Source organism: Scyliorhinus torazame, chromosome 17 (assembly GCF_047496885.1).
Source record: "Scyliorhinus torazame isolate Kashiwa2021f chromosome 17, sScyTor2.1, whole genome shotgun sequence".
NCBI classification, from domain to species: Eukaryota; Metazoa; Chordata; class Chondrichthyes; order Carcharhiniformes; family Scyliorhinidae; genus Scyliorhinus; species Scyliorhinus torazame.
In genome coordinates, this window is record NC_092723.1 from 22,779,794 (window position 1) to 22,800,328 (window position 20,535).

Genomic DNA, 20,535 nt, shown 5'->3' on the forward strand with positions numbered 1-20,535 from the left:
TTCAGTTAGAGAATGCAGGTTATTTATAACTTCACAATTAAGGTTTGCACATGTGAAAACTCAACTTGTGAGATGCCACCATTGGGAGGCCATTACAGCCAATGAGCTTTGCTGTAGCAAATCGGATACTGGAAGCAGAAATTAGATTGGAGGGTGAAAATGAGTGAGAATTCACTGGATTACTGGGAGAAAGGAGAAAGCATTTTTCAGAAGCAAAAGTGGGGGAAGGGAGATCAAAGCAGCAGCACAAGTAGGAAAACAATGACTGATGCCAGCAGAGAATAATTTTCTGCTCATGAGAGAGAAATCAGCTACACACTCACACACACTCAGGCACACACATACTCAACACACACACATTTATGCACAATCGCACTCCCACTCAGGACACACAACTAAACACATTCACGTGCACACACTCACACTCAACACACACAATCACACACACTGTCATGTGAGTGTCCCTTTAAGAAAGGTTTGTTCTCTTACCATGTGACTTGTAGCACAGCTTCAGTGATGTCATTTGTGGGACACAATCACACACACGCAGACACACTCACCACACACACAATTACACTCACACACAAATTCATGTACAATCACACACACAAAATCATGCGCACACACAATCGTGCACAATCACACACATACACACACTCAACACACACACAGCACACATATTCACATAGACTCGTGCAATCACACATATATTCATACACATACACTCAGGCTCAACATACTCGCATACACATGCAATCATGCACACTCACCACACACACAAATCATGCACAATCACACACACACACACAATCACATACCCACAAGCAATCACACACATACTCACAGACACATTCACACACACATGATCACACAATCACACGCACACATCACACATGCTCAACACACAAAATCACACACATACATTCAACACAAACTCAACACACTCACACATGCACTCCCATAAACACACATGCTCAACACACTCAACAAACATTTGCACACATACTCGCATACACACACACGCTCAACACACACTCTCAGATGAATACACACACAGCCATATAAACACGCACACAATCATACACACACACTCAATCTCTCAGATGAATACAAACACAACCATAGAAACACGCACACAATCATACACCCACACTCAATCACACACTCACAATCATTCACACACTATTACACTCACAGGCGCACATACTCAATACACACTCACAATCACACACACATTACACACCTACATGCACACACAAAACACACACTCAACACACACAGAATCACACACACGGTCTGAGCGTCAGACACACACTCTGACCTTCATGCACCCACAACCATATATAACCTGAATTGAGTTGCATTGGGTCAGTACTTTCCTGTAAGCCATTTGCAGTTTTAGTCTCAATGTGATTTCCTGACTGAAACCACAGTTAACCAGCACCCTCAGTAAGAAGCTGCTCTAAAACCCACCCACTCAATTCAGCATCAACTTTACTCATTTAAAGAGAAAACAGGTCAAACCTGAGGATTGCGTGTGCAGAACCTGGGTGTTGCACATGAGTAAAACTGAATTTCGATTTCATCTGCCGCACCTACTACTAGTCAGCAATGAAGGGCTGACGTTGGTCGTGTTCCGACACACACGGCAGGTCTGAGAGTTCCCCGAAAACAGACAGGCTCATGGTTTTGCTTTGCTGACCACTTTCACATTCTGCGGTACAAATCCTAACACTCCTGGTGACTCTCATGCCCACTTCGACCACTTCATTATCCTCCCTTGGTACCTTGATATGCAGAACCTATGGAGCGAAGTGTTCCCGAGACTTCCCCCTTTTTACTCCCAGCTTCCCAAATTCTATTATGATTTGTGGAAATCCCAATAAATTCGAATTCAAGGACTTTGTGGTAGATGTTCATGGACCGAGAGGAACCAACGTTTCTTAAATTCTTTCAGGGATATGGGGGCCCCCGACATGTCCAGCAATTTGTTGCACATTCATGAGGCGGAAAAGCAAAATGGAAGGAAAGAAACAGAGCCAGTGAAAGAGAAAGAAAAGGAAAGGGATGGGGAAAGGAAGAAAAATGGAAGAGAAAAAGAATGAGAGAAAGAAACAGAATGAGGTAGAAGCAGGAGGAGGTTGAGAGAGGAGAAAAGAGAAGCTGAGAGAGGAAAGAAAAAGGCAGAAAGAATGATGGAAAGAGAAATAAGGAGAGAGAATGAAAGAATAATAGATACAAAATGGAGATTAATAGAATGGATCTTGTTCTCTTTTGCAGGAAGAAAGATAGTTGTGGCCAGGGCTCAGTGGCTTTATCTGGTTGACTCATGTGGAGGCAGATGTGAGCTTCAGTCTGGTCCATCCATTCCACTGCCCAGTTGGAACCCCAGAACTCTGTCTAACTGAAGTGACTGGCACAGTGAGGCATGGCGCTCCCTGGAAGAGGATTGGGCTTAGTGCTGCTTCACTCCAGGGCTGTGGGTGAAGTGATGGACTAACTGGATCAACACAGATGGTAAAGAAACCAACTTGATGCAATTAAACTGTGTCTGGAACATGAGTGAGAGATAGAGTGATTGATAGATAGATAGATAGAGTGATAGATAGATAGATAGATAGATAGATAGAGTGATAGATAGAGTGATAGATAGATAGAGTGATTGATAGATAGTTAGATAGAATGATTGATAGATAGATAGAGAGATGGAGTGATTGATAGACAGAGAGATGGAGTGATTGATAGACAGACAGAGAGATAGAGTGATTGATAGATAGATAGAGTGATTGATAGATAGAATGATTGATAAATAGATAGATAGAGATAGAGTGATTGATAGACAGATAGAGAGATAGAGTGATTGATAGAGAGATAGAGTGATTGATAGATAGAGAGATAAAGTGATTGATAGATAGAGTGATAGTGTGATTGATAGATAAGAGTGATTGATAGAGAGATAGATAGATAGATAGATAGTTAGATAGATAGATAGAATGATTGATAGATAGAGTGATTGATGGATAGAGTGATTGATGGATAGAGTGATTGATAGATAGAGTGATTGCTAGTTAGAGTGATAGAGTGATTGATAGAGTGATTGATAGATAGTGATTGATTGATAGAGTGATTGATGGATAGAGTGATTGATAGATAGAGTGATTGCTAGTTAGAGTGATAGAGTGATTGATAGAGTGATTGATAGATAGTGATTGATTGATAGAGTGATTGATGGATAGAGTGATTGATAGATAGAGTGATTGCTAGTTAGAGTGATAGAGTGATTGATAGAGTGATTGATAGATAGTTATTGATTGATAGAGTGATTGATGGATAGAGTGATTGATTGATAGAGTGATAGATAGATAGAGTGATTGATAGATAGAGTGATTGATAGATAGAGTGATTGATAGATAGAGTGATTGATAGTGTTATTGATAGATAGATTGATAGATAGATAGAGTGATTGATTGATAGAGTGATAGACAGAGTGATTGAAAGTGATAGATTGATTGATGGATAGAGTGATTGATAGATAGAGTGATTGATAGATAGAGTGATTGATAGATACTGGAAAGACACTGCTTGATTAGGGATAGTCAGCACGGATTTGTGAGGGGTAGGTCTTGCCTAACAAATCTTATTGAATTCTTTGAGGAGGTGACCAAGCATGTGGATGAAGGTAAAGCAGTGGATGTAGTGTACATGGATTTTAGTAAGGCATTTGATAAGGTTCCCCATGGTAGGCTTATGCAGAAAGTAAGGAGGCATGGGATAGTGGGAAATTTGGCCAGTTGGATAACGAACTGGCTAACCGATAGAAGTCAGAGAGTGGTGGTGGATGGTAAATATTCAGCCTGGATCCCAGTTACCAGTGGTGTACCGCAGGGATCAGTTCTGGGTCCTCTGCTGTTTGTGATTTTCATTAATGACTTGGATGAGGGAGTTGAAGGGTGGGTCAGTAAATTTGCAGACGATACGAAGATTGGTGGAGTTGTGGATAGTGAGGAGGGCTGTTGTCGGCTGCAAAGAGACATAGATAGGATGCAGAGCTGGGCTGAGAAGTGGCAGATGGAGTTTAACCCTGAAAAGTGTGAGGTTGTCCATTTTGGAAGGACAAATATGAATGCGGAATACAGGGTTAACGGTAGAGTTCTTGGCAATGTGGTGGAGCAGAGAGATCTTGGGGTCTATGTTCATACATCTTTGAAAGTTGCCACTCAAGTGGATAGAGCTGTGAAGAAGGCCTATGGTGTGCTCGCGTTCATTAACAGAGGGATTGAATTTAAGAGCCGTGAGGTGATGATGCAGCTGTACAAAACTTTGGTAAGGCCACATTTGGAGTACTGTGTACAGTTCTGGTCGCCTCATTTTAGGAAGGATGTGGAAGCTTTGGAAAAGGTGCAAAGAAGATTTACCAGGATGTTGCCTGGAATGGAGAGTAGGTCTTACGAGGAAAGGTTGAGGGTGCTAGGCCTTTTCTCATTAGAACGGAGAAGGATGAGGGGTGACTTGATAGAGGTTTATAAGATGATCAGGGGAATAGATAGAGTAGACAGTCAGAGACTTTTTCCCCGGGTTGAACAAACCATTACAAGGGGACATAAATTTAAGGTGAAAGGTGGAAGATATAGGAGGGATATCAGAGGTAGATTCTTTACCCAGAGAGTAGTGGGGGCATGGAATGCACTGCCTGTGGAAGTAGTTGAGTCGGAAACATTAGGGACCTTCAAGCAGCTATTGGATAGGTACATGGATTATGGTAAAATGATATAGTGTAGATTTATTTGTTCTTAAGGGCAGCACGGTAGCATTGTGGATGGCACGGTGCTTCACAGCTCCAGGGTCCCAGGTTCGATTCCGCTTGGGTCGCTGTCTGTGCGGAGTCTGCACGTGTCGAAGGGCCTGTTCTGTGCTGTATTTTCTATGTTCTATGTTCTATAGAGTGATTGATTGATAGAGTGATTGATAGAGTGATTGATGGATAGAGTCATTGATTGATAGAGTGATTGATGGATAGAGTGATAGAGGGGTTGATTGCTAGAGTGATTGATGGATAGAGTGATTGATAGATGGTGTGATTGATGGATAGAGTGATTGATTGTGATTGATGGATAGAGTCATTGATTGATAGAGTGATTGATGGATAGAGTGACTGAGTGATAGAGTGATTGACAGAGTGATAGATAGATAGAGTGATAGAGGGGTTGATTGATAGTGATTGATGGATAGAGTGATTGATAAATGGTGTGATTGATGGATAGAGTGATTGATGAATAGAGTGATTGATGGATAGAGTGATTGATGGATAGAGTGATTGATGGATAGAGTGATTGATTGATAGAGCGATAGATAGATAGAGTGATTGATTGAGTGATTGATGGATAGAGTGATTGATTGATAGAGTGATTGATTGATAGAGTGATTGATAGATAGAGGGATTGATAAAGTGATAGAGTGATTGATAGAATGATTGATAGAATGATTGATAGATAGAGTGATTGATAGAGTGATTGATAGAGTGATTGATAGAGTGATAGACAGATAGAGTGATTGATAGGTAGAGTGAGAGAGTGATAAATAGAGTGATTGAGTGAGTGATAGGGTGATAGACAGATAGATAGGGTGATAGATAGATAGAAAGAATTTACAGTGCAGAAGGAGGCCATTTGGCCCATCAAGTCTGCACCAGCACTTGGAAAGAGCATCCTACTTAAGCCCACACTTCCACCCTATCCCCGTAACCCCACTTAACCATTTGGCCATTTATAAGGGCAATTTATCATGGTCAATCCACCTAACCTGCACATCTTTGGACTGTGAGTTTGGGGTACAGTACTGTAGGAGTTTGGGGTACAGTAGTGTAGGGGATTTCAGGTACAGTAGTGAAGGGGTTTTGGGGTACAGTAGTGTAGGGTTTTGGGAGTACAGGAATCTTGGTGTTTGGGGTACAGTGATGTTGAGGTTTTGGGGTACAGTGATATCGGGGTCTTGGTGTTACAGCAGGGTAGGAGATTTGAGGTGCAGTAGTGTAGGTGTTTTGGGGTACAGTTGTGTTCGGGGTTTCAGGTACAGTTGTCTAGGCGTTTGGGGTACAGTGATATTGTGGTTTTGGGGTAGAGTGGTGTCAGGGCTTTGGTGTACAGTAGTGTTGGGGATTTGGGGTACAGTGATGTTAGGGTTTGGGAGTACACTAGTATAGGTGTTTTGGGGTACAGTAGTGTAGAGGCCCAATCCATCACACAAACCTACCTCCCATCCACTGGCTACATCTACACCTTCCACTGCCTGGGGAAAGCAGGCAGCATAATCAAAGATCCCTCCCACTCGGTTTACTCACTCTTCCAACTTCTTCCATCGGGCAGAAGATACAAAAGTCTGAGAACACACACGAACAGACTCAATAACAGCTTCTTCCCTGCTGTTATCAGACTCCTAAATGGCCCTCTTATAGACGGACCTGATTAACACTATGCCCCTATATGGTTCACCCAATGTTGCTGTTATGTAGTTACATTATGCACCTTGTGTTGCCCTATTATTTCTTTTAGTTCCTTTTCTTTCCATGTACTTAATGATCTGTTGAGCTGCTCGCAGAAAAATACTTTTCACTGTACCTCGGTACACGTGACAATAAACAAAATCCAGAATCCAGGGGCTTTGGGGTACAGTGATGTTGGGGTTTGGGGTACAGTCATGTTGGGGTTTGGGGCACAGTGATGTTGGGGTTTGGGGTACAGTCATGTTGGGGTTTGGGGTACAGTGATGTTGGGGTTTGGGGTACAGTCATGTTGGGGTTTGGGGTACAGTGATGTTGGGGTTTGGGGTACAGCAGTGTTGGGGTTTGGGGTACACTGTTGTTGGGGTACAGTAGTGTTGGGGATTTGGGGTACAGTGATGTTGGGGTTTGGGATACAGTCGTGTTGGGGTTTGGGGTACAGTGATGTTGGGGTTTGGGGTCCAGTCATGTTGGGGTTTGGGGTACAGTCATGTTGGGGTTTGGGGTACAGTGATGTTGGGGTTTGGGGTACAGTAGTGTTGGGGTTTTGGGGTACAGTGATGTCAGGGATTTGGTACAGTAGTGTAGGGGTTTGGGGGTACACTGATCTGGGGTTTGGGGTACAGTAATGTATGTGTTTTGGAATATAGTATTGTAGGGGTTTTGTGGTACAGTGGTGTTGGGGTTTTGGGGTACAGCAGTGCAGGGGTTTGGGTGTACAGTAGTGTAGGGGTTTAGGGTACAGCAGTGAAAGGGTTTTGGGGTACAGTGGTGTAGGGGTTTTTAGGTACAGCAGTGTAGATGTTTTATGGTACAGCAGTGTAGATGTTTTATGGTACAGCAGTGTAGATGTTTTATGGTACTGCAGTGTAGGGGGTTTTGGGTAGAGTGGTGTAGATGTTGTGTGGTACAGTGGTGTAGATGTTTTGGGGTACAGCAGTGAAGGGGGTTTGGAGTACAGTGGTGTAGATGTTTTGGGGTACAGTGGTGTAGCTGTTTTGGGGTACAGCAATGTATGGGGTTTTGGGATACAGTGGTGTAGATGTTTTGGGGTACAGTGGTTTAGCTGTTTTGGGGTACAGTGGTGTAGGGGGTTTTGGGGTACAGTGGTGTAGGGGGTTTGGGGTAGAGTGGTGTAGATGTTTTGGGGGTACAGTGGTGTAGATGTTTTGGGGTACAGCAATGTATGGGGTTTTGGGGTACAGTGGTGTAGATGTTTTGGGGTACAGTGGTTTAGCTGTTTTGGGGTACAGTGGTGTAAGGGTTTTTGGGGTACAGTGGTGTAGGGGTTTTTGGGTACAGCAGTGTATGGGTTTTGAGGTACAGCAGTGTAGGGGGTTTAGGGTACAGCAGTGGAGGGGCTTTGAGGTACAGCAATGTAGGGGTTTGGAGGTAAAGCAGGTTAGGGATTTTGGGGTACAGCAGTGTAGGGGTTTGGGGATTTAGTATTGTTGGGGTTTGGGGTACAGCAGTGTAGGGGTTTTGAGGTACAGCAGTGTAGGGATTTTGGGGTACAGCAGTGTAGGGGTTTTGGGATTTAGTATTGTTGGGGTTTGGGGTACAGCAGTGTTGGGGTTTTGGGGTACAGCAGTGTAGGGGTTTTGGGGTAATGCAGTGTAGAGGTTTTGGGGTACAGCAGAGTAGAGGTTTTGGGGTACAGCAGTGTAGAGGTTTTGGGGTACAGCAGTGTAGATGTTTGGGCTACAGCAGTGTAGGGGGGCTGGGCTACAGCAGTGTTGGGGGTTTGGGATACAGCAGTGTAGAGGTTTTGGGATACAGCAGTGTAGGGGGGCTGGGCTCCAGCAGTGTAGGGGGTTTGGGATACAGCAGTGTAGGGGTTTTGAGTACAGTAGTGTCAGGGTTTTGGGGTACAGCAATGTAGGGGTTTTGGAGTACGGTGCTGTAGATGTATTGGGGTACAGTGGTGTAGATGTTTTGGGGTACAGTGGTGTAGATGTTTTGCAGTACAGTGGAGCAGGGGTGTTGGGGTACAGCAGTGTAGGGGTTTTGGGGTACAGCAGTGTTGTGGTTTTGGGGTACAGGAGTGTAGGGGTTTTGGGGTACAGTGGTGCCGATGTTTTGGGGTACAGTGGTGTAGGGGGTTTGGGGTACAGCAGTGTAGGGGTTTTGGGGTACAGCAGTGTAGGGGTTTTGGGGTACAGCAGTGTAGGGTTTTGGGGGGTACAGCAGTGTAGGGGTTTTGGGGTACAGTGGTGCAGATGTTTTGGGGTACAGTGGTGTAGATGTTTTAGGATACAGTGGTGTAGATGTTTTAGGGCACAGTAGTGTACGGGTTTTGGGGTACAGCAGTGTAGTGGGTTGGGGTACAGTGGTGTATATATTTTGGGGTACAGCAGTGTAGGGGTTTTGGCGTACAGAAGTATAGGGGTTTTGGGGTAGAGCTGTGTAGGGGGTTGGGGTACAGTGGTGTAGGGGTTTGGGGGTACAGCAGTGTAGGGGGTTTGGGGTACAGTTGTGTAGATGTTTTGGGGTACAGCAGTGTAGGGGTTTGGGGATACAGCAGTGTTGGGGTTTTGGGATACAGCAGTGTAGGGGGTTTGGGGTACAGCAGTGCCAGGGTTTTGGGGTACAGCATGTCAGGGTTTTGGGGTACAGCGGTGTATATGTTTTGGGGTACAGCAGTGTAGTGGTTTTGGGGTACGGTAGTGTAGGGGGTTTGGGATACAGCAGTGTAGGGGTTTTGGGGTACAGCAGTGTAGGGGGTTTGGGGTAGAGTGGTGTAGATGTTTTGGGGTACAGTGATGTAGTTGTTTTGGGGTACAGAAGTGTAAGGGGTTTGGGGTACAGCAGTTTAGGGGGTTGGGGTTCAGTGGTGTAGAGGTTTTGGGGTACAGCAGTGAAGGGGGTTTGGAGTACAGCGGTGTAGATGTTTTGGGTACAGTTGTGTAGATGTTTTGGGGTACAGCAGTGTCGGGGTTTTGGGAAACAGCAGTGTAGGAGCTTTGGGGTACAGCACTGTAGGGGGTTTGCGGTAGAGTGGTGTAGATGTTTTGGGGTACAGCAGTGTAGGGGTTTTGGTGTACAGCAGTGTAGGGCTTTGGAGTACAGTGGTGTAGATGTTTTGGGGTACAGCAGTGTAGATGTTTTTGGTGTACAGCAATGTAGGGAGTTGGGGTACAGTGGTGTAGTGGTTTTGGGGTACAGCAGTGTATGAGTTTTGTGGTTACTGCAGTGCAGATGTTTTTGGTGTACAGTGATGTATATGTTTTGGGGTACAGCAGTGTAGGGGTTTGGGGGTACAGCAGTGTAGGGGTTTTGGGGTACAGTGGTGTAGATGTTTTGGGATACAGCAGTGTAGGAGTTTTGGGGTACAGCAGTGCAGATGTTTTTGGTGTACAGTGGTGTATATATTTTGGGGTACAGCAGCATAGGGGTTTGGGGGTACAGGAGTGTAGGGGATTTGGGGTACAGCAGTGTAGGGGGTTTGGGGTACAAGCAGTGTTTGGGGTACAGCAGTGTAGAGGTTTTGGGGTACAGCAGTGTAGGGGTTTTGGGGTACAGCAGTTTTGGGGTTTTGCGGTACAGCAGTGTTGGGGGTTTGGGGTACACCAGTGTTGGGCGTTTGGGGTACAGCAGTGTCGGGGTTTTGGGGTACAACAGTGTACGTGTTTTGGGGTACAGCAGTGTAGGGGTTTTGGGGTACAGCAGTGTAGGGGTTTGGGGGTACACCAGTGTCGGGGTTTTGGGGTACAGCAGTGTCTGGGTTTTGGGGTACAGCAGTGTCTGGGTGTTTTGGGGTACAGCAGTGTGTGGGTTTTGGGGTACAGCAGTGTTGGGGGTTTGGGGTACAGCAGTGTCGGGGTTTTGGGGTACAGCAGTGTTGGGGATTTGGAGTACAGCAGTGTTGGGGTTTTGGGGTACAGCAGTGTTGGGGGTTTGGGGTACAGAGGTGTTGGGGGTTTGGGGTACAGCAGTGTTGGGGTTTTGGGGTACAGCAGTGTTGGGGGTTTGTGGTACAGCAGTGTCGGGGTTTTGGGGTACAGCAGTGTCTGGGTTTTGGGGTACAGAATTGTTGGGGGTTTGGGGTACAGCAGTGTTGGGGGTTTGGGGTACAGCAGTGTTGGGTTTTGCGGTACAGCAGTGTCGGGGTTTTGGGGTACAGCAGTGTTGGGGGTTTGGGGTACAGCAGTGTTGGGTTTTGGGGTACAGCAATGTCGGGGTTTTGGGGTACAGCAGTGTTGGGGGTTTGGGGTACAGCAGTGTTGGGGGTTTGGGGTACAGCAGTGTTGGGGGTTTGGGGTACACCAGTGTCGGGGTTTTGGGGTACAGCAGTGTAGGCGTTTTGGGGTACAGCAGTTTTGGGGGTTTGGGGTACACCAGTGTCGGGGTTTTGGGGTACACCAGTGTCGGGGCTTTGGGGTACACCAGTGTCGGGGTTTTGGGGTACACCAGTGTCGGGGTTTTGGGGTACAGTGGTGGAGTGAATCTTAGACAGCAGTTGAAAATGCTGAACATGCAGACTTCAACACGAGAGAAACTTCATTTTATTTCCGTTAAAATATAAAAGTCCCGCTTTTGAGCGCAGGGCTGTTTCTCCAGCAGATCTATTTGTTTGTGTGCCATCTGTTTAACCACATCCGGAGTGTGTGTTTTCCTACCAATCATCGAAGACTCACACAGTGCAGAAACCACAGCACTCTGCGCTGTTCTGCAGCAGCTCACTCAAGGAGGAAGTTGACAAATAGACGGCACTACAAAAATAAGCATATTGGCATCCTGCCAGTGCTGTTTGTCTCGGAGGAGCTGAGTTGCCCCTTTCAGAGAAAGCATGTTACTGACAACTCCCTGCCCCCGCCCTATTCAGACTGCCGTATATATGCAAGCTTGTCATGGACAATAACTCAATGTCAGCACCTTCCCATCCTCTCCAAGTATTCTGCAAAGTCTCCTGTTCATAAATTCAATTAGTTCCTCGCACATGTCTGTTGGAAATCTTGTTCCTTGCAGACCCCATGAATGGACTAATGGGACTGTTGGCCTTAAAGCAATGAAGCTTAATGGGAGATTTAACGAGGGCGTGGAGAGCGTAGATTCTGCTGGCAGCAGAGCGGGTACTCAGGGTAGGCAGAGTTAAGGTTGGGATTTCCCATCGATCCCACCCCACGCCACCAGGAAACCCGCTGGCGTGAACAGATGCAGAATTCCGGCCAAAGAGTTTGCATGGGCATAATGTGTTGTAAGATTATTTTATTCGACGAAGGCTATTAACATCACCACATCGGAGAAGCATATGGACGGGAAGTTGAAACGCAATAGCATACAAGGCTATGGACCGGCTGGGAAATGGGATGAGGATAGTTAGCTGCTTGATGGCCGGTGCAGACAAAATGGGGCGAAGGGCCTCATTCTCTGCTGTAAAACTCTCTGTGACACATTTCTAGCTGTGATCCTATCTAATGACACAAATTCAAACTGGGGAAAGCAACTGGCCATCCTAAACAGCATGAAGAGGATTAGTCATAAAACCAAAGCAAAAAATAAATAAGGAAGTCTCTTCAGCCCATCGAGTCTGTACTAGCCTGTGAAAGGCCTGTCCAACTAGTGCTCCTCCCCAGCTCTTTCCCCACAGCCCTGAAGACATCTCCGTTACAAAATACAAGGCTTTTTGATATGTCAAGGCACCACTTCAACCAATTGATACTTTTTCTTTTTGCACACAAAGTATTTTAAACCTATTCTTTGTTGGAATTTCAAAAACAAAATATTGCGGATGTTGGAGAACCAAAATAAAAACAGAAGGTGCTGGAAATGTGCAGCAGGTCAGGCAGCGTCTGTGGAGAGAGAAACATACGTTTCTAGCTGAGGACCTCTCAGAGGTTCCGATGGAGGGGCATCATTGACCTGTGAGTCTCTCCACTGGTGATGCCAGACCGTCTGAGCCTGCATTGCATCAACCTGGAACGGGAGGAGTAGATTCTCCAGGAAAAGGAGCAAAGGTTGAACTGGCTGAAAAGGAAATTAAGAAAGAAAAGAGTACTGAAATCCTGAAACATGAAATTAATTGTTTTGCCAATGGTACATCATGGTATATAAGAAATTCCTGAGCCATTTTCTCCCGGGAATGAACTGCAGAGAGTGGGATTTGAAAAATACAATCACTGAGGGAGGAATCTGAGAGCATTGCACTATTCTGACTAGAAATACATAGGGACGAAGGGTTTGAGTGTACCGTTGGACAGAGTATGGAGGCTTGGTGAGAAGAGGGAGTTCAGTGAGGAGAGGAGGGCGGTCACCTTTGCTTTCATAACTTTTGCACCTTGTCAGAATTGGCTCTACAGGGGAGTAGGTGTTGGTGAGTATCTGGTGAATGCCCGGTTTTGGTGAGTTTCTGGTGAATGCCAGTGTTGGTGAGTATCTGGTGAATGCCCGGTGTTGGTGAGTTTCTGGTGAATGCCCGGTGTTGGTGAGTTTCTGGTGAATGCCTGATGTTGGTAAGTATCTGATGAATGCCCGGTGTTGGTGAGTATCTGGTGAATGCCCGGTGTTGGTGAGTATCTGGTGAATGCCCGGTATCCGGTATTGGTGAGTATCTGGTGAATGCCCGGTGTTGGTGAGTTTCTGGTGAATGCCCCGTGTTGGTGAGTATCTGGTGAATGCCCGGTGTTGGTGAGTATCTGGTGAATGCCCGGTGTTGGTGAGTATCTGGTGAATGCCCGGTGTTGGTGAGTTTCTGGTGAATGCCCGGTGTTGGTGAGTTTCTGGTGAATGCCCGGTGTTGGTGAGTTTCTGGTGAATGCCTGGTATTGGTGAGTATCTGGTGAATGCCTGGTGTTGGTAAGTATCTGGTGAATGCCTGGTGTTGGTGAGTTTCTGGTGAATGCCAGTGTTGGTGAGTTTCTGGTGAATGCCTGGTATTGGTGAGTATCTGGTGAATGCCCGGTGTTGGTGAGTATCTGGTGAATGCCCGGTGTTGGTGAGTATCTGGTGAATGCCCGGTGTTGGTGAGTTTCTGGTGAATGAACGGTGTTGGTGAGTTTCTGGTGAATGCCCGGTGTTGGTGAGTTTCTGGTGAATGCCCGGTGTTGGTGAGTTTCTGGTGAATGCCCGGAGTTGGTGGGTTTCTGGTGAATGCCCCGTGTTGGTGAGTATCTGGTGAATGCCCGGTGTTGGTGAGTATCTGGTGAATTCCCGGTGTTGGTGAGTATCTGGTGAATGCCCGGTGTTGGTGAGTATCTGGTGAATGCCCGGTGTTGGTGGGTTTCTGGTGAATGCCCGGTGTTGGTGAGTATCTGGTGAATGCCCGGTGTTGGTGAGTTTCTGGTGAATGCCAGTGTTGGTGAGTATCTGGTGAATGCCCGGTGTTGGTGAGTATCTGGTGAATGCCCGGTGTTGGTGAGTTTCTGGTGAATGCCAGTGTTGGTGAGTATCTGGTGAATGCCCGGTGTTGGTGAGTTTCTGGTGAATGCCCGGTGTTGGTGAGTTTCTGGTGAATGCCAGTGTTGGTGAGCATCTGGTGAATGCCTGGTGTTGGTGAGTATCTGGTGAATGCCCGGTGTTGGTGGGTTTCTGGTGAATGCCCCGTGTTGGTGAGTATCTGGTGAATGCCCGGTGTTGGTGAGTATCTGGTGAATTCCCGGTGTTGGTGAGTATCTGGTGAATGCCCGGTGTTGGTGAGTATCTGGTGAATGCCCGGTGTTGGTGGGTTTCTGGTGAATGCCCGGTGTTGGTGAGTATCTGGTGAATGCCCGGTGTTGGTGAGTTTCTGGTGAATGCCAGTGTTGGTGAGTATCTGGTGAATGCCCGGTGTTGGTGAGTATCTGGTGAATGCCCGGTGTTGGTGAGTTTCTGGTGAATGCCAGTGTTGGTGAGTATCTGGTGAATGCCCGGTGTTGGTGAGTTTCTGGTGAATGCCCGGTGTTGGTGAGTTTCTGGTGAATGCCAGTGTTGGTGAGTATCTGGTGAATGCCCGGTGTTGGTGAGTATCTGGTGAATGCCCGGTGTTGGTGAGTTTCTGGTGAATGCCAGTGTTGGTGAGTATCTGGTGAATGCCCGGTGTTGGTGAGTTTCTGGTGAATGCCAGTGTTGGTGAGTATCTGATGAATGTCTGGTATTGGTGAATGCCCGGTAAGTAGTCAAGGTCTGTTTTCCAAATGTTCAGTTTGTGAAAAGATCAATTAACGTCTCAGAGAGACTAAATTTTTGAATAATATAATTAAGTAATTAGTTAATGATGATAAGACAGGTGATGTGTCAAGTCTACAGCATGTGGGAGCACATAGATTATGGTGTTATCCAGGGCACGCATATCTGCTGTAAGCGTCTGCGGCTTGACGAGCTTCGGTTTGGAGTCATTGAGCTGGAGGCTGAGCTGCAGACACTGCTACACATCGAGGGAGAGAATTACCTGGACGCTTTGTTTCAGGAGGCGGTCACACCCCTTAGGATAGAATCTTCTGGTTTGGAAAGTCATCAGGGACAGGAGGGTGTAACTGTAGCTGAGGCAGGTAAGGAAACCCAGAGGTCGTAATGGGCTCCAAGCGGTTGGGTGCATTGCATTTGGCTTGAGCCTGACACAGTATTGGTCCTCTCCCGCTATGTACCCTGCACAACAGGATTGGCGCTGGGCGCAACATGGTGGGGAAATCGTGCCCAATGTAACAATCTTATTCAAAAAGGGAGGGAGACAAGAAACAGGTATCTACAGGCCATTTAGCTTAACTTTTGTCATTGGGTAAATGTTAGAGTGCATTATAAATGATGTAATAACAGAGCATTTAGAAATATATAATATAATCAAGAAGAGTCAGCATGGCTTCATGGAGGGGAAATCATGCCTGACAAATTTATTAGAATTCTTTGTGGTGGTAACGAGCAGGATAGATAAAGGGGACCCAGTAAATGTAATGTACTTGGAATTCCAAAAAGCGTTTGATAAGGTTCGGCAACACAACAGCAACATGCACTTATGTAGCTCCTTTAACACAGTAAGCCCCGACTCCTCAAAACACTTCACAAGCATGATGACCAGACACAGAGCCACATGAGGAGACGTTGGGGAAGGTGATCAGAAGCTTGATCAAGCGGTCATTTTCAAGGAATGTCTTAAAGGAAGGTGAAAGATAAAGAGGTAACAAGGTTTAGAGGAGGGATTCCAGAGTTCAGGGAGACTTTAGGGTTTAGAGTTTAAGAAAGGTTTAGGATTTAGAGTTTAGAGTTTAGGATTAGGCACTGGTTGTGTTATTTACTTATGTTTGCTTGGTATTTAGTGCACCATAACACAGTTGCAAACTAGGATGTAACACTGAAATAAAAGCAAAATAATGCGGATTTGGAAATATGAATTAAAAGATTACTCTGAAGAAGAGTCATATGGACTCAAAACGTTAACTATGTTTCTCTCTCCATAGATGATGAGTTTTTGGAGCATTTTCTGTTATTATTATAACAAGTAACACACCTGCTTCTGTCTGAAGTAAGCAGAGCTCTTAAAGACTGTGAATGGCAACTTATAAATTGAAGCTGATGCAAATGAGTAATGGTCATCGTTGTTTGACCAATTTAATGCCTTGCCTGTATTAAATGTTGGTATGATACGTGATGGGGACTGTACTGATTATGGGTGTTAGAATTGGGGCTCTGTTCATTTAAGCAGTGTCAGTAATGAATGGGTGGGATCTAACAGAACTTGTCAAATCATGAATGGTTTTGAGACTGGATATAGGTCAATTGGGGTGGCACGGTGGCACAATTAGTACTGCTGCCTCACAGCACCAGGGACCCAGGTTCAATTCTACCTTTGGGTGAATGTCTGTGCGGAGCCTGCACGTTCTCTCCGTGTCCACGTGGGTTCGCTCTGGGTGCTCCAGTTTCCTCCCGCAGTCCAAAGATGTGCAGGTTGGGTGGATTGGCCATGATAAACTGCCCCTTAGTGTCCAGAGAGGTGCAGATTTGGTGGGGTTAGGGGGTTAGGGCGGGGAGTGGGCCTAGGTAGGGTGCTCTTTCAGTGGGTCGATGCAGACTCGATGAGCTGAATAGCCTCCTTCTGCACTGTAGGGATTTTATGGATAAGCGATGATAGCAAAGTGCAGATTGCTGAAGAGACTCTAGTGGAAATTTTAGCAACAATGCACAAAACTAAGGAAGAGAATAGCTCACCTCCTCATCACAGAAGGATGTGTTGGTATTTAGGAATTCTAGCTGCTTCTCAAACAGATGACTGATTGCACTGTAAACCAGCCCGTACTGTTCCTGCAACAGAGATAAAAAATAGATTGTCACTAACTGTACGTTTTTGGTCAAGTTATAATCTAAACAGTAAGAAAAGGCCATTAAGTCATTCATTGATATTGATACTAAACCACATGCACATGCACCCACATCTGACATACACACCCTGGCACACATGCACACCCTGACACACACACCCACCCGACACATATGCTCGCAACCCGACACACATGCAGACACACATCCCTGACACACACACAGCCTTACACACATGCACAACCTCGACACACACACACACACCCCTGATACACACGCACCCACCTGTGCAGCAGCCAACAATGTAAGATAAGGCAGAGATGATTCCTGGAAAATAAATACTAAAATCTGCTCTCTTGTTCTGGACTGTCTCACCAGAGAAAATAGTTTCTCTCAGCCCACCTTATCACAGTCCTTTATCACTTTAACTGCCTCGATAAGATCACCTGCAATGTTCGAAGCTTAAGTGAAAACAAACCAATTTTAAGTAACCTGTCCTCTTAATTTAACCCTTTATGTCTCTGCCCCTCGAAATCAGCTGCCACGGTCACAGAGCTCCAGAATTCCCTCCCTAAATCTCTCCACCGCCCCCCCCCCCTTCCTCCTTAAAAACACTCTTCAAAACACTCAGTGGCCAAGCTTTTGAACTCCTGTTCTGATTTCTCCTTATGTGGCTTGATGTCAAATATTGTTTGATAATCACTCCTGTGAAACACCTCGTGATGTGTTACTAAGCTCAAGGTGCTTTATTCATCCAGTTTATGTAGCTAATGGCTACAACCGCAGTTGTGAGGCGGTGGGACCTCAACTCATTCCTATGACCGCAGAGAATAATGTTTGCAGCATGGATCGGTCTGCAGGAAATAACGCAGCTTAATTCTATTTGAGTTAAAATAGGAAGTTGCTGGGCCAGGCTCAACACCTCTTAGAACCTTACTGTGCGAGTCACAAAACCACACCATGCTCTTGTTCACAGAGGAACTAATCCAGTTACTAATTTTAGAAAAGTGCTAATTAAATAAGCATTTTCTACATCATGATTGATTATGCAAATCAATGAATATCCTTAATCCCACACACCACAGTGAATTCACCGATCTCACTCTCCCAGGTGCAATCTGGAGAGATGCACACAGTGCTGACAAAATTCGTCAAAACCTATAAACGGCAACAACTTGCATTTATTTAGCACCTTTAACAGAGCAAAACCTCCCAAGGGGCTTCACAGGGGGTTAATCGGACAGAAATGTCACACCAAGCCACATGGGGAGATAGGACAGTTAGTCAAAAGCTTGGACAAAGAGATAGATTAAAGGTGTGGGGGGGTGGGGGGAGGACAGGTTTAGGGAGGGAATCCCAGGATTGGGGCCCAGGTTGCCATTGGTAGAGCACTGGAAATCGGACCGGAACGAAGGAATTGGGCCTGAGCACAGTACATGTTGTACATGTTGCAACTTGCATTCCCAGTGGGCGTAGCCCCTCACTGGAAACCTGGATTATTAAATTTCCTCATTCAATTGTCCAAGTTTAATATCTTCATGGGCACTGTGGAGCCTTGGAGGCCTCAACGTTAGCTTTCAATCCCTGCCCCCATTAATTCCAGTTGTTGATAATAACAGATATTTGGGTTTGATTAGGATCAACAATGATTCCAGTCCTTTCCCCAAACCTCGAGAATCATCAACTGGTCAAAGCAGCAAGTGGAAAATGTCAACCCAATATAGGAGTTAGTTAGGGATGGGCAAGACCCACATCCCATCAATGAACAAAGACAAATAAAAGTTACCTGGAGTTCAAGGGCTGGACTGCCCCGTGTTTTGAGCCTCAAACTGCACAGTACATGACTACATGACTAAATTGGATGAGGGGTGAAAAAGGGGCTGAACGGCCTACTCCTATTTCATAAGAACACAAAGAGCTGGAGTAGGACATAAAGCCCCTAGATCTTGTTCCCCTATTCAATACTATCTTGGCTGATTTCTTATCTCAACCCTACTTTGCCGATTTATTCCCATATGCCTTGATTCTCTAGACTTGGATTCTAGACTCAAATTTTTCTGCATCTGGTTACATTGCTGGGACAAATTGGATCTTTCAATAAGGAGTTTTATAGACTTTTGCCAATAAAGTTATTCAGGCATTTGGGGCAAAAGTGGGTAAATGGAGGTGAGAGACAGATCAGCCATCAGTTACTTGAATAGTGGCAGACTTGAGGGGCTGAATGGCCTTCTCCTATTCCAAAGCCAAAACTCCTGGGATGTGAAACATGTTCCTTTCACGCAGGGGGAAGAATGGCCTCCTCCAGTTTCTATGGTTGCCCCTAAGTCAACTTAGCAGCGCTTAGACCAAACCCAGCACGGTAGCATTGTGGATAGCACAATTGCTTCACAGCTCCAGGGTCCCAGGTTCGATTCCGGCTTGGGTCACTGTCTGTGCGGAGTCTGCACATCCTCCCCGTGTGTGCATGGGTTTCCTCCGGGTGCTCCGGTTTCCTCCCACAGTCCAAAGATGTGCAGGTTAGGTGGATTGGCCATGATAAAATTGCCCTTAGTAACCACAATTGTCCTTAATGTTGGGTGGGGTCACTGGGTTATGGGGATAGGGTGGAGGTGTTGACCTTGGGTAGGGTGCTCTTTCCAAGAGCCGGTGCAGACTCGATGGGCCGAATGGCCTCCATCTGCACTGTAAATTCTATGATAAACTTTTGATATCTCAATGAATGGAAGAGTTGACTGGCTGCAGAGTCAATCTAGTGTTTGAAGCGTTGAATGTTCCAAGTTGAGTCAGGTTTCTGCTGAAGTCACCTTTCCATAATAGCGACGCTGCTTAACTAGATTAATTTTCAAACACAGAGTAGGAAGCTCACAAATGAAAGAGTTTCGTCATTCGAAACTTCTGAAACTGCTATTTTGTTTTGCCTGTAAAGGTTACTTAAGGCAGCCAGTCATTTGGCACAGGTATCAAAGTCAATGCTATTTCCTCTTCACTATTTTGACTTCTAACTGTCTCATCTACAGAGTGAATAAGAAAATATTAATATAGATGTTAAAAAGCTGCTTCATTCTTGCCTCCAGCTTGCAGTAGAACATTGAACATTTCCACTGTTTGCAAAAGAACAGGCTCTGATCAACACAAAAGTCAGATTCAACTTAAGTCCAAAGAAAGAGAGAGAACAAGAAAAAGCAAGAGATAGCAAAGAAAAAGAGAGGGAAGTTAAACTGAACTTATACAAAACACTAGTTAGACCTCAGCTGGAATGTACAGTTCTGGGCACCGCACTATAGGAAGGATGGGAACACTTTGGAGATAGTGCAGAGGAGGTTTACAAGAATGGTTCCGGGGATGAGAAACTTCAGTTATGAGGATAGATCGGAGAGGTTGGGACTGTTCTGCTTGGAGAGAAGAAGGCTCAGGAGAGATTTGATGGAGATGTTCAAAATCATGAGGGGGCTGGACAGGGTAGACAGGAAGAAGTTGTCACACTCATAATAGGATCAAGAATGAGACAGCACAGATTGAAAGTGATTTTCAAAGCAAAGGTGATGTTAGAAAAAAACTTTTTCCAACAACGAGTGGTTCGGTATTTGCCTGGAAGTGTGGTGGAGGCAGGTTCAATCGAGGTATTCAAGATGGAATTAGAATAGAAACAGGGACGTGGGGAAAAAGTCAGGGGAATGACACTAAGTCATGAAGTCCATTTGGAGAGCTGGTGCAGACATGATGGGCCAAATGTCCTCTGCACTGTAATAATTCAGTGATTTTCAGTAAAGGGAATTGGATTACTATCTGAAAAGAAAGAAGTTTCATGTGTACGA

General features: G+C 45.6%; 1 protein-coding gene across 1 annotated transcript in view; it reads right to left on the bottom strand.

Moving 5' to 3' along the window:
* The window catches only part of LOC140393777 (tyrosine-protein phosphatase non-receptor type 22-like), a 109,494-nt gene that overhangs the window by 42,971 nt on the left and 45,988 nt on the right, over positions 1-20,535 (bottom strand). Inside the window, exon 11 of the mRNA XM_072480187.1 lies at positions 16,613-16,705. Coding sequence (XP_072336288.1) covers positions 16,613-16,705 — 93 coding nt within the window. The remainder of the gene's footprint in view (positions 1-16,612; positions 16,706-20,535) is intronic.